Source organism: Garra rufa, chromosome 24 (assembly GCF_049309525.1).
Source record: "Garra rufa chromosome 24, GarRuf1.0, whole genome shotgun sequence".
In the NCBI taxonomy this organism is placed as follows: Eukaryota; Metazoa; Chordata; class Actinopteri; order Cypriniformes; family Cyprinidae; genus Garra; species Garra rufa.
In genome coordinates, this window is record NC_133384.1 from 35,614,069 (window position 1) to 35,627,732 (window position 13,664).

The 13,664-nt window shown below is 40.4% G+C and overlaps 1 protein-coding gene across 1 annotated transcript in view; it reads right to left on the bottom strand.

Annotated features, from left to right (window-relative positions):
• Positions 1–1,858: 1,858 nt before the first annotated feature.
• Positions 1,859–13,664, bottom strand: part of LOC141300325 (SH3 and multiple ankyrin repeat domains protein 1-like) — a 43,038-nt gene continuing 31,232 nt past the window's right edge. Inside the window, exons 15-19 of the mRNA XM_073830628.1 lie at positions 12,307–12,430; positions 11,985–12,232; positions 7,426–10,133; positions 3,768–4,859; positions 1,859–2,982 (exon numbers count right to left, since the gene is read on the bottom strand). Coding sequence (XP_073686729.1) covers positions 2,901–2,982; positions 3,768–4,859; positions 7,426–10,133; positions 11,985–12,232; positions 12,307–12,430 — 4,254 coding nt within the window. The 3' untranslated portion in view covers positions 1,859–2,900. The remainder of the gene's footprint in view (positions 2,983–3,767; positions 4,860–7,425; positions 10,134–11,984; positions 12,233–12,306; positions 12,431–13,664) is intronic.

Consider the following 13,664-nt stretch of genomic DNA (forward strand, 5'->3'; position numbering starts at 1 on the left):
CAGTATGTCGAAAAACTCCCATCTCGTTTTCTTCTTTAAGGGATTAGTTCACTTTCAGAACAAAAATTTACAGATAATGTACTCACCCCCTTGTCATCCAAGATGTTCATGTCTTTCTTTCTTCAGTCGTAAAGAAATTATTTTTTGAGGAAAACATTTCAGGATTTCTCTCCATATTATGGATATGCATGGCGCCCCAAGTTTGAACTTCCAAACTGCAGCTTCAAAGGGCTCTAAATGATCCCAGCCGAGGAAGAAGGGTCTTATCTAGCAAAACAACTGGTTATTTTCTAAACAAATTGATCATTTATATACTTTTTAACCTCAAATGCTCGTCTTGCCTCTTCTCTGTGATGCACATGCGTAGTCTGTGTGATCCGGGTCAATACAGTTAGGGTATGTCGAAAAACTCCCATCTCGTTTTCATCTTCTTTCGTTAAATAAGACCCTTCTTCCTCGGCTGGGATCGTTTAGAGCCATTTGAAGCTGCATTTAAACTACATTTTGGAAGTTCAAACTTGGAGGCACCATTTAGGTCCACTGTATGGAGAGAAATCCTGAAATGTTTTCCTCAAGAGACATAACTTCTTAGTGACTGAAGAAAGAAAGAAAGAAAGAAAGAAAGAAAGAAAGAAAGAAAGAAAGAAAGAAAGAAAGAAAGAAAGAAAAAGAAAGAAAGAAAGAAAGAAAGAAAGAAAGAAAGAAAGAAAGAAAGAAAGAAAGAAAGAAAGGGGTGAGTGAATTATCTGTAAATTTTTGTTCTGGAAGTGAACTACTCCTTTAAAGGGGTCATCGGATGCTCATTTTCCACAAGTTGATATGATTCTTTAGGGTCTTATTGAGAAGTCTAAAACATACTTTGGTTAAAATTTCTTAATGGTAGTGTAAAAAACTTTTTACCTTGTCAAAATCAGCCCTTTTTAGAGCGAGCTATTCTGTTGCATGTTCCTTTAAATGCTAATGAGCTCTGCTCGCCCCGCCCCTCTCTGCCGTGGGATGACCAGTCGTAATGTTTACTTTAGCCGAATTAGCCACGTTTAGGTGTGAAACTTGCTAACTAGCACATTATTAAGAAAGGCCATTTGCAAAGATGCATAAAAAAACCCTTAGACATTAACCCCTGGTTTCACAGACAAGGCTTAAGCCTAGTCCTAGACTAAAGTCTAAGTCTGAGCTGTTTTAACTGAAAAAAAAAAACATGTACTGACTGATCTTAAAATATATCAGTGCCTTTGTTTTGTCTCAAGATGCATGCCAGTAGTGTTTTTTTTTCTAAGCATGTTTATAAAAATGACTTAAATTGCCTAATTGAACTATGGCCTAATCCTGGCTTAGTCTAAGCCCTGTCTGTGAAACTGGGCCTAAGAGTCTATAATCCATAATAACGCTTCCATTTTGTCTGAACAGTCCAAAACAGCCCTAAACAAATATGTGAGTAGATTTTGATGCAAGGGACAACAAGAGATGGACCTTTTCACTGGAGGAAGCATTATTATGGGTTTTTTGTATTTGGCGGGAATTGATGGTTTAAAATTAAAAACATCTCAATGATAGATTTGTGTCTTACAAACATGCAGCTTTTGGCTTCTCAAGACATTAATTGATGGACTGGAGACTGCAAAGGATCCATTGGTGAGCAAGTGGCAAGAAACAAACTCATCTACATCTTGGATATCCTTAGCGGCCGTTTTGTGGGTGAACAATCCCTGTGGTAAAACATATAGTAAAAATGAGCTGTGAAAGCTACAAAAATTCAAATTCAGAACATTTTCTGTACATTTTGATCAAAGAGAGATGAGAATAAATTCAACAAGAGAATAATTTATTCAAACCTCTTAAGCAGAGCTTATGTATCATCATATTCATCAATTATTGTACAGAACATTAGAAATATCTGATATTTATTTATATATATATATATTTATATATATATATATATACTTTAATTCTGCATACACTTCCACACACACACTCACACATACATATATATATATATATATTTCCTTTGTTCCTATTTCCTTAAATATATTTTCAAATGAAATGGAGTTAGCTTTACTCCTATAAAACAACCACCACCGCCATAACAAAACACACACATACACACACACACACACACGCAAAGTCTGTGTTTGAGTGTGTGTGTTTGTGTAGGTTAACAAGAGCGCACTTAAGCAATATAAACGATGAGTTCTTTCATTGTGTTCTGATCTTTGGAAGACTGATTCTGCTTACGGTATTAAAACGCTTACATACTTAATCCTTATATGGTTATTATTGGCATTACGATGACTTTTTTTACTGCTTAAAGTCAACATGAAATAGTCTGCAGCCCATTTTACTTTCATAATACAACATATCTGAGTAAAAAAGGACATTGAATGCGAAAAATGTAAGGCAGGACTTTTTATCTATTGCAGATCAGTTGGATGGTGGAAAGTTTCACTATATGACTGGCGAGTAAAAGAAAAGTTTATTCGATAAGCATTAAAAATGTGTATTATAAAGTAAATGGGTTCACGGTTTCATGTTGACTTTAATCATCATATTATCAGATGAATCAAAGCCTGCACGTCAAGATGCTAAAATATGCACAGTAGCCTCATTTGTATTAATATAATAATATCGTATTACTAAAACTCATTACACCTCTTGATCTCGTCATCCCAAAAAACAATGAAAGAAGTACATTCTCTCTGTCTCTGATTGGCTGAAGACGTTTGGCCGTCTGGCTTCAGCTGGGACGACAAACATTTGCGACTTTAGCGAAAGTGTTCGAGTATTTCAAAGCGCTTCTCCATTGCAATCATCAGTGGAAGTCTTTCCCCTCTCATCCCAAGTGCTTTTTGTCTAACCCCATTCTTTCTTTCTATCCTCTAACTGGTTCTCTCTAATTCTCTCCTCTAGCTCTGAGTCGCCTCATCTCTCATGCGTTCGTTCTGCCCTTCAGAAGAAACAGTGGAGACAGAGAAAGCAGAGGAGAGCCTAGAAAACATGGAAGGGGGGAAAGAAAAAGAAAGGAGGCAGAACATGAGGTAAGAAACCAAAGTGCTTGACACACCAATCATCTACAAACTAAGATGAAGAATTTGGCTTTTAAAAGCAATATGTAATTATAGTGCACGTGTCAGTTGTGCAACTTTAAATAAATGCCATGGTTAATGAAAGGAATGAGCTGTAATTCAACTGATTAGATGATTTTTGTGGTCTTAAATGGAATATGAAAAATCATAACTTTATTTATGTTATAATATACACTACTAGTCAAAGGCTTGTGCATACGTTTACATTTCTAAAACTACAAAGTAGAAGTTTAGTACAAGTACAAGGAGACATGAGAACTCCTCCAGGTAGTGTCTTGAAATTTGGTCTCTATATAACACAAATACTTCTAAAGTGTGGAAAATGTCTCTAATAAAGAATTAATAGACATGCCCAAACCTCTGACTGGCAGTGCAAAATAAAATATGTACATATGAAGGTTGCAGTCTAGAGAGGAAATGGCTTTTGTGATCAAATGAAGTCTTCCTTAACTAAACTTCTTTTAATAAACATCATCTAAAGCATACAAAACATCAAGGGCAGAATATTTATTCATTGTTGAGTAAAGCTGCAGGCAGAATTTATCCATGCAGAGCTAAATTTTTATGAGATGGTGGACCATTTTTAGGAAAACGAATATAAACGGCCCCCTCACTACTTCTGTCTAGTTTGCTTTCTGATGTTCGTTTGCTTGCTCCTCTAAATTTCCCCTCCTCTTTCTATCTCACCTGTCTGTAAGTCTCTTAAGCGCACGCTCAATGTTCATGCGGTGTCCGACCCGACTCACGCCCAGATCCAGGAAGTCCTCTTTTGTCAGAGACGGCAGGTGGGAGCCGTCAATCTCGTTGTCGAGAAAGCGCTCCCGGTGCTCTGCCAGATTCAGGTAAGTCAGCCAATCGGCAACGTCGTATTTGCTCCAGTATGGGAGGGGCTTAGACACAAAAGGCTGATTGGGTGGAGGAGGAGTTAAGGGCGGGTAGCTCATACAAGATGGGGAGGAGCCTCCGGATAGGAAGTGGGTAGGAGAGAGAGAGCTGGAGACCAGCACGGGGTTAGGAGGAGCCACAGATGACGGGAGCGGAAAGAGAGGAGAAGTTTGCGGGAAAAACTGGTCTGAATATTGATGGGCAACTCCTAGCGGGGGCGTTAAAGGAGGTTGTATTTCGTACGGAGAGCCGTAGAGCGGCGTCGACGGAAAGAGAGGGAGCGAGGACGGACGTGGAGGTCCCGGTTGTGGGTGGTCCGAGCAGGAGATGAGAGGACTGGGCGCTCGGCGACGCTGGGTGTACGAATGAGATTCGGAACGGCGTAGTTCTGGTCCGGAGAACTGAAACTCGGACACTTTACCGCGATACTTCGAGCGATGTTTTGGTGACAAGGGATAGGGGGAATAGGATGGAGAAAGCGGGGGATGAGAGAGTGAGGAAGGAGAAAGAGGTGTGTGAGAGAGAGATATCGGAGAAATGGGAGGATGAGGTAATGATGGAGGAGAGAGGGGTGCATGAGCCAGGGAAAGAGGAGAGAGGGGGGCGTGGGGCAGCGAAGGAGGGGACAAAATCCCGTGAGGAAAAGAAATCGGAGAATTTGACGGCGTCCAGTCTTTGAGAGGAGGTGGAGCTGGGGTTGCGGTGAGAGGTAACGGGGTCGGGGTTAAGGCCGGGGTTAGAGACGTTACGGGAAGAGGAGACGAAGGTACAGGGTTAGGGTTCAGAGCCATCGAGGGGCAGTTAGATGGTAAAGAGTTTGGAGAGTAGGGACGCTGGAGAGACGGCACAGAAGCAGGGAGGAGAGGTGCACAGAGGGAGGGATCGCCTGGAAACCTGTGAAAGAGTCAATGATAAGTGTGTGAGGCAGAAAAATAACTACTGCTTATTTAAATCAGAAAAATGCAATAAAACTAGACTGACACAACAATGCTGAGGTGTTGTGGGTGTATGCCAGGGATTGCTATGCGGCTGCTAAAGAATATTAAGAGAGGTTGATTATTTGAGGTACACAGCAAAATCCCCAGTGTTAATTTAACACTCTGAGTGTGGACACATATAGACACTGAAGCAGTGTTAAAAGTTAACACTGAAGCAGCGTTGAAGTTAACGAGATAATTAGGTGATTAACGAAGTGATGATTGATCATTATTGAAGACACCTGATGTTAATAAGCAGAATCATCAAAGGAGAAAACCAAAATTTTTAAGCAACCATTATAGTGGTCAGTGTTTGCATTAGTTGGTCTCTTGACCCTTAAATCTTCAATATTAGGTCTTGTTTGGCCGCAATTACTGAGTTATAACAGCCAGACAAGCCAAGAGCAAAAGTCATCAGGTGGCATTGACTGTGCTTGACATAATCATGATATAGTGACTTGAGTATTTGACATAGGATTTCCTTACAGATTACAAGAAACTGTGAACAAAAGAGCAATCAGTTTTGGCATAATCAGACAGATGATGAAAAAAGAGTTTATTTTAATTTAGACACACAGACATGAAGAATCAGCATGAGAATCACAACAACGGTGACCATCAAAAAGCGTGTCGTAGCCAATCAGAACTCATCCATGACTCCCATCATGCATTGTGGCATGAATAAATTATGAGAGTTCAGAGTTGATCTGTTTATCTGAATATGCCGTTTGTCACCATTGTTGAGATTCATGGGCTGGTTCTTGATGTCTATGTGTGCCTATGTGAAACTCTTTTGTTTTTTAAACAGGTTGTAAAAAAATCTTTCCAAAATGTATAGGAAGCACTGGATCTTCTGTGGATTGTCAAGGCTATTACAATAAGCAAAAAAACAAACAAAAAAAAAACTAAGAGATTAGACACTAGGTGATTCACGTCAAACAAGGAATATGTTAAAACATAATCATCACCTGACATGAGCTTATGTCTGGCTGTTTTAACTCAAATACAGCAGCCAAACAAAATCTAGTATTAAAAATTTAAGGGTCAAGAGTCCAACTAATGCAAACACTGACCACTATAATGGTTGCTTAAAAATTTTGGTTTTCTCCTTTGGTGATTCTGCTTATTAACATCAGGTGTCTTCAATAATGATCAATCATCACTTGATTAATCACCTAATTATCTCGTTAACTTCAACACTGCTTCAGTGTCTATATGTGTCCACACTCAGAGTGTTAAATTAACACTGGGGATTTTGCTGTGTATCATTTATGTCTATAGCACAAACAGGATGAGATTTTATGTGACCCTGGATCACAAAACTTTAAGTAGCACAGGTATATTTGTAGCAGTAGGCAAAAATACATTGTATGAGTCAAAATTATAATTTTTTCTTTTATGCCAAAAATCATTAGGATATTAAGTAAAGACCATGTTGTAAATTTCATGTTGTATCTCAGATATTGTCCTATTCTAACAAATGCATGAATAGATTTTTTTTCAGCTTTCAGATGATGAAATCTCCATTTTAAAAAATGTACTGGTTTTGTGGTCCAGGGTCACATATACTGTATATATTTACACTACAGAGCAAAAGTCCTAGGCCACTAGTATTTTCACCAGTGTTGGGGGTAAAGTATTACAAGAAAAATGAGTTACATAATCACTTTTTTCAAGTAAATATTAAAGTAACGCATTACTTAAATATTTACGTTACTTTTCCAAATAATTAACGCCAGTTACTTTTTTTCCGCAGTTATTGATTAAAAGTTCTCCTGTCCCCATGTTGAGAGAAATCAGGAGTATGATGTTACTTTAGTTCTAGAATAAATGTGAACATGCTTAATTCATCTCACAGATTCAGTATTCCTCATAATGAATAAAAACAGTGAATTGCAACAGAATATGATGCAAACCTGCAATAACTGAATATGTTTAGTAATAAAAATATCATTTATGTATTTAATCCCATTTTATTAACCAGTGTCTTAGCTTTTGACCTTTAATGATCCAATGCAACCATACTAATAAGCAAAAATTGCTCAAAAACAAACCAACGTTTGTTTTTTTTTATTTTTATTGCAGAAGAGTGTTGAGCTTTCTTCTTCTGCAGTCTATTTTACAGACATTAATTTATTTTTTCACAATTAACTTATCACAATACTGTAGCTTCGCAGGATGGTTTCTTGAAGTGTCTTGGAGATGTCTAGTCTGTCTGTCAAATGTAAACTGATATTTCCTACTGAAACACTGCAGCAAAAGATAGAAATAACTTCAAAATATTTTTTGTTGGTGAAAATACTAGTGGTCTGAGACTTTTCCACAGTAGTGTGTGTATGTATAGATAGATAGACAGATATTACCTATACTCCATTTGAGATACAGTAGGAGAATGCAGAAATTCATGTAATTTTTGAAGGGTTCACAAACTTTATTGTGTATCAATAACATGAGTGTCCTTTTATTTTCACAAGATGTCTCACCTATGATTTGGGGGTGGTGCCTGACTCTGCCAGCCACCAAGCTGTTGTAGTTTACTGCTGAGTTCATTTATGATGCTGGCCTTAACATTGGAGAGAGGAGAGTTGAGACGACGATCCATAAATGTTGGCATCTTCACTGCAGCGTCGCCTCCTCTTCCCTGTTCTTGCTCGTCCTCTTCCCTTGACCTGTACATGTTGGGAGCGGTGCTAGCCTGCCGCTGTAGTGGTCCGGGTCGTCCATTTTCTGCGTGCACGTGATATTTGGACATATTCTGAGTGTGTGTTTTTGCGAGTGGCGGGTTTGGAGGTTTCGATTTATGCATGTGCGGTTTGTGTGTTTTTTGAGCGTATTTATCGGTGTGTGAAAGAGTCGAATCTAGGGACACGCTCCGGTCTTCTTTGAATCCATCCCCTACTATACTGCTCTCCATGCTTTCTCTACGCCTTCCTCCTCTCTCCTTCTCTCGGCCTCCTACTTGTTCTCTTCTCTCTCCAAAGTTTTCCATGTGGTGATCACTGCTGCTGTGACTATCCAGCTCCTCGATTCCAGAATCTACCACAGCTTCTGACCAATCACGCCCTTTAAGTGCCGAAGGAAGTCGGTCACCTGTGATAATTGATGTACTTTCCAAAGGCATTGTTGTGGCGACAGTCATTACAGCTGCTGGCGCAGCCACAGTGGAGTATGACATAGAAATGTTAGCGTGGCCTTGCTGCGGGTAGAAAAGCGGGAGAGGACGATGCAACGACAAAGGGTCAGATGAGGTGGTTGTGGTAGAAGGGGAACTCGATAAAGGGAATATCTGAGGAGAAGGAAGAGATGGGGAGAGAGCTGACTGGGTCAGATTGGCCACCTCACTGTCGTAAGACGTAAGACTAGAAGCGGCGGAGTCTCCCGCTTGTGGCGAGGGTAAAGGTTGGGGTTGGCCGGTGTTTGGGTGCTGGGAATAGCTTGAGGGTTGGGACTGGGACGGGTTTGTGGGAGGTATTTTGGGACACAGCTGTGGAGGGGGGATTAGAGGAGATGGTGGGAAAAGATATGGATGTACCACAGCAGAAGGATGGACGGGTGTCTGCTGTGAGTCAGCTTGCGTGTTGTCTGGTAGGGACATGGCGTCTTGCGGGGGTTTGGACAGCATTTGCAAAGACTGTTGCTCCTTGGGTGGCTGAGATCCTGACAGCTCCTTCTGTTGTTGTTGTTGATTATATTCTGTTGTTCCATGGGTGTCTATTTCTATTCCGTTTGCAAACTGTATAGGGGGAGGTAGGGGCTCTGCAAACACAAACTCATCGTCCACATCCACAGATGGAGCAGGGGGTGGAAGCATCATCACATCGCCACCCTCTCCAACCCCTAGATTCTGCCCTCTCTTTGCTTCCTTCTCTCCCTCCTTTTCCATCCCACTTTCTCCCATCTTATGTCCTCCCCTATCATCCTGGGAATTACTGGTGGGATTTTTGTCAGATGTGCTGAGCTCACTCTCCTTACCTATAAAGGAAGGCCTGCGGGGAGGAGGCTTGGGTGGTATCCTCTTGTGCCCTTCCCTTTCTCGGTCCCGCATGTAGGTGTGGTACTGATTGGCTCTGTTGTCTCTGTCCTGAAGGTGGGGGTGGGACTGGTACTGACTGGCTTGATTATCTGTAAACCGCACCTTTGGTGCCCCTCGTTCCTCTTTATCCACAATATTCTGTTCACTCCATTCCAAGCTCCCTGTCCCTCCACCGCTCAATCGAAGCATCCGAGGCGACTGGGGGCGACTCTGTGGGACAGGCCCACTTGTTGTTGGAGAGGCACCAGTAAGATACAGAGAGGTGTGTGATTGGTAAATGTAGAATGGAGGAACAGGTTTTTGGTTTGGAGAGGAGACGGCAGAAGGAAAAGCTCCAGTGCTGGACATCTGCCGACCGAAGTGGCGGTCTTCTCTACGTGTACGCCGGTCGTCTTTCAGCGCTCGCTCACGTGCTGCCAGTGCAAGTCCAAGTGGGCTTGTTGGGTCTAGAACCTTTCCCGTCAATGGGTGGATGAAAGTAGTGGCTTGATGAGGTGTAGCAGATGCGTACTGTGGCAGTCCAAACGCAGGCGGCATGCTTAAGGCATCACCAGAGATCAATCCCTCATCGATAGACTTAGAAGAGCGCAAACGAGCGGAAGTGTTGCCCTCCAACGAAGCCTGAGCAGACTCATGCTCATCTAACATGTCCTCCTCAGAGGAGTAGTAGAAGGAGGCGCTTCTCCGACGGGAGTCACGGTAGCGTTCGCGTTCCCGCTGTGCGGTGCTCCTGCCCAGCGTTTCCAGTTTTGACGGGATACTAGGTGGTTGAGGTGGAGCCGGCGCAGGAGCCACGACTGGGTTCTGAGGCTTTGCCTCTTCCTGCTCTTCGTTATTCTCAGGAGACGGCTCTGTGTCCTCACTGCTTGCACGGCTGCTGTGCCCAGAGCTGCTGGTAGATGGCGCTTTCACAATAATCGTTGGGATCGAAATGGAACTTTTTTCTAACTTATCTCGGCCGGTCTCCTCCACCTTGCGCTGCTTCACCAACAGCCCCTTCCCACCTTGGCGACCTGCAATCTTGGCCACCGCAGGCCCTTGGTTCCGCTGTGCGGTGGACTGCTTCAGGCCCACATCAGAGGGAGGTGTGGCATTGCTATAGCCACGCCTCAGGACGCCCATTCTTCCTCCTCCCATCTTGCTGGTATCAGTTTCAGCCTGTGAAACACAATGTTTCAAAGTCTTAAAGGGATTCACCCAAAAATTAAAATTCAGTCATGATTTACTCACCCTTGAGTTGTTCTAATGCTTTATGCCCTTTTTTCTTTTTTGGACAACTTTCTTTTTTTAAATGCCATGCACGCTTGTCCATATAATAGCAGTGGATTACACTCAAGTATCAAGTATCAGCACAAATAGTTTCATCTGACACATGCCGTATATTCCAAGTGCCCTGGGGATATACTATAAGGTTTGAAGAAAACAAACTGATATTTAACATATGTGACCCTGGACGACAAAACCAGTCATAAGGTTAAATTTGACAAAACTGAGATTTATACATCATATGCAAGCTCAATAAATAAGATTTCTATTGATGTATGGTTTGTTAGGATAGGACAATATTTGGCTGAGATACATCTATTTGAAATCAGAAATCTGAGGATGCAAAAAAATCAAAAAGACTGAGAAAATCACCTTTAAAGTTGTCCAAATTAGGTTCTTAACAATGCATATTACAAATCAAAAATTACATTTTGATATGTTTACAGTAGGAATTTTACAAAAAATCTTCATGGAACATGAACTTTACTTAATTTCTTAATGATTTTTGGCATAAAAGAAAAATCAAAAATTTTGACCCATGCAATGTATTTTTGGCTATTGCTACAAATATACCCCAGCGACTTAAGACTGGTTTTGTGGTCCAGGGTCACATATTATTTAACAAATATCCTGACATTGGCCGTTGGTCTCTGTGTACGACTGCATGCTCATGAGACTTTATTAGTGTAGTAGTTCATTTTGATTCACCCAGAAAAACGGGATTTTGAAAAATCAAGTTTAGTAAAAACACATCCATGTAATTTCTTCTCTGATAAGGAAAGGTATGTAAGCTAACATGTTGGTTGAATATCTAGAGAGAGATAAACAGCATGGGTCTTTAATTGTTTTCAAATTTAGCTTAAGTCTGACACTTTTTATATATAAATTATTTTTATTATAAATTATTATTTTCATTTTTTGCCATTAAACCTTAAATTCGCTGACATCTGCCTCCCAGATCATTGTACTTTAATGTCTAATGTCCCTTTTATCGATTAATGTTTCTCTTACACCCAAATGCACCGAAAATTCAAGATATGTTGGCAAAATGGCCCTAGTAGGAGTTTGTTTTCATAATTATAACATACAATATTAGGACATATTTGTAGAATATCAGAATAGAATATTGCAATTCAGTTCAGCCACAGCATCTCAAAGGCAAAATAAAGGCTGGTTCTAATTTCATAATTAAAAGTATCATTTAATTTCATATTTCTATTTTTAAATTTTGATATTTAAAATATAATTGTTTTAAATCCATAATTAAGAAAGATAATTTTTAAGGCAAAAATAAATAAGGTTGTGGCAAAAATAAAATATTCTTGTTTCTGTTTGGTTCTGTGACTCGAATTGCTGGGACTTGACTGACTTGAGACTTGATGGTAAGGACTTAAGACTTGCACATGTGTGATTCATCCCCACCTCTGGAAAATACACATACTATTTTGTGGGAATTTGTAGGCATTTTTTCTTTCATGTCACATTTTTATTAATCTTGATTTTTTTGTCTTTTTTCTTAATGCTGAGCACTATCCACTGCCATTATATAGACGATATTGTCCGAAAAAGAAAGAAGGTCATCGGAACAACACAAGGGTAAGTAAATTATGACTTAAATCTAGTTTCTGGGTGAACTGCCCCTTTAATACTTTTATTATGGTAGTATATGTCCAGAAACAGACAAGAACTAATATAATCAGTGCCATTTCTTAAAACCTTTGACCAGTGCTATCAAGCTCTTACCCTGCGGTTGGGTGGGACCCTGTGCTGCGTCTGGCTATGAGGCAGGTGGTGTGATGGAGGCAGAGGAGGGACAGCAAAAAAATGTGTTGGCGCCGCTCTCCTGTCTGTGTGGCCGCCGGCAGACAGGGGCGGCTCAGGCGCTGAGGTTTCGGGCGGAGGGGGGATGTCCTCTGGTCCAGGCACAGAAAGACTACGAGACAGCTTCATAGTAGGAGGATGGAGGTGCACCCTCTCCTCCTCAGTCACTCCTTTGGACGAAAGACATGCAAATCAAAGTGGACTAAAAAGCGACAGATTCAACACTTGTTGCATTTAAACTCACCCATGGATTTCTGACGCATCATCATAGCTCGCTGAGTTGAATGGCCTGATGAAAACTGGGCTTGGTTATAACCATACCCAGACCCTGATGACATCACGCCAACACCTGATTGTTCAAAAGTTTGCTGTAAAAAAGGGAAAAGACTGATGGGATGGAATATTTAGCACATTTTTATGCTGCCTCTTTTTGCCTTGCAACTCTATTTCCACATTAACTGCTTGTAAATGTACTTCTTCAGCCACTGCAGCACAGAAGTGGTGTCACTCTTGCACTTATTACCAGGTGAAAAGCCTTACTAACATGACTGTGCAACAGCTAAGATCAGACTAGCAAATGCAAGTAGTCAAGTAGGGATGCACCGAATGTTCTGCAACCTAAATTATATCCAAATAAGCGAAAAGGCAGAATAAATTACACCGAACAATGACGTAACGCAATCAAATAGAGGCATGCACTAATGCAGCAAACATGTGGGCAGTGTGGAAGCATTTAAAACTGTCTGAGAAAGACGCAAAAATCATTACAAGCACCGTCAGCAAGAGACTGTTTAGTATCACATCGCATGTCTTCCATGAGAAGAGGAAAGGGTGGTTGTTGCTGGTTACTGCATAATGACTGAAATCACAAAATAGCCTTAAACCATTAGTAAATAAACTACAGAACGTTATGTTGTCTGATACACGCACAAATTGCATTTATTCTGACAGCGATGCACAAGCTCCTTAGCCAGGGTTTGAAGTCCAAAGCGTAAGGGAAGTCTGCGTGATCAGAATTATTCATAAATCTGCTGCTGTCAGCAAAAAGTAGTACTGAGATCTTCTTGCAGGTTTCCACCAAAATAAAAGTCAACATTTATAAATGTTAGTATTGTAATTTTACTGTTGTTCTGTAAAATTAAATAAAAAAAGACAAAAATAATGAAAACAATCCTTACAACAGCTCTATTAATACATTTATTATAGAATTCTCCTTTGCTCAGCAAGGCTGCATTTTTTTGTACATTAAAAACACATGCCTGATTCAAGAAGGGGGTCTTAAAATGGCCTAAGAATATTATTTTACTAACTTATTAAGTTGAAGTTAAATTGTGCTATGTTGGTAGGCTATAATGTCTACTAGAATGTTAAAAATGTTCAGCGTAAATATTTTTAAATTGTTGTTTTGTAAATGATTTTTTTTCTTTGAAAAGCAAGACAAAACTGTAAAAAGCAAATATTGGCTATTTAATTTAGTTTTTTTAGTTTGGGAAAAGCACGTAAAAGTTCACCTACTACGTTGACACGCACATAGACGTAGTAGGTGGACTTTTACATGCTTTTCCCAAAGCAGGGAAGTGACGTTGACGTGTCGCCATTTGT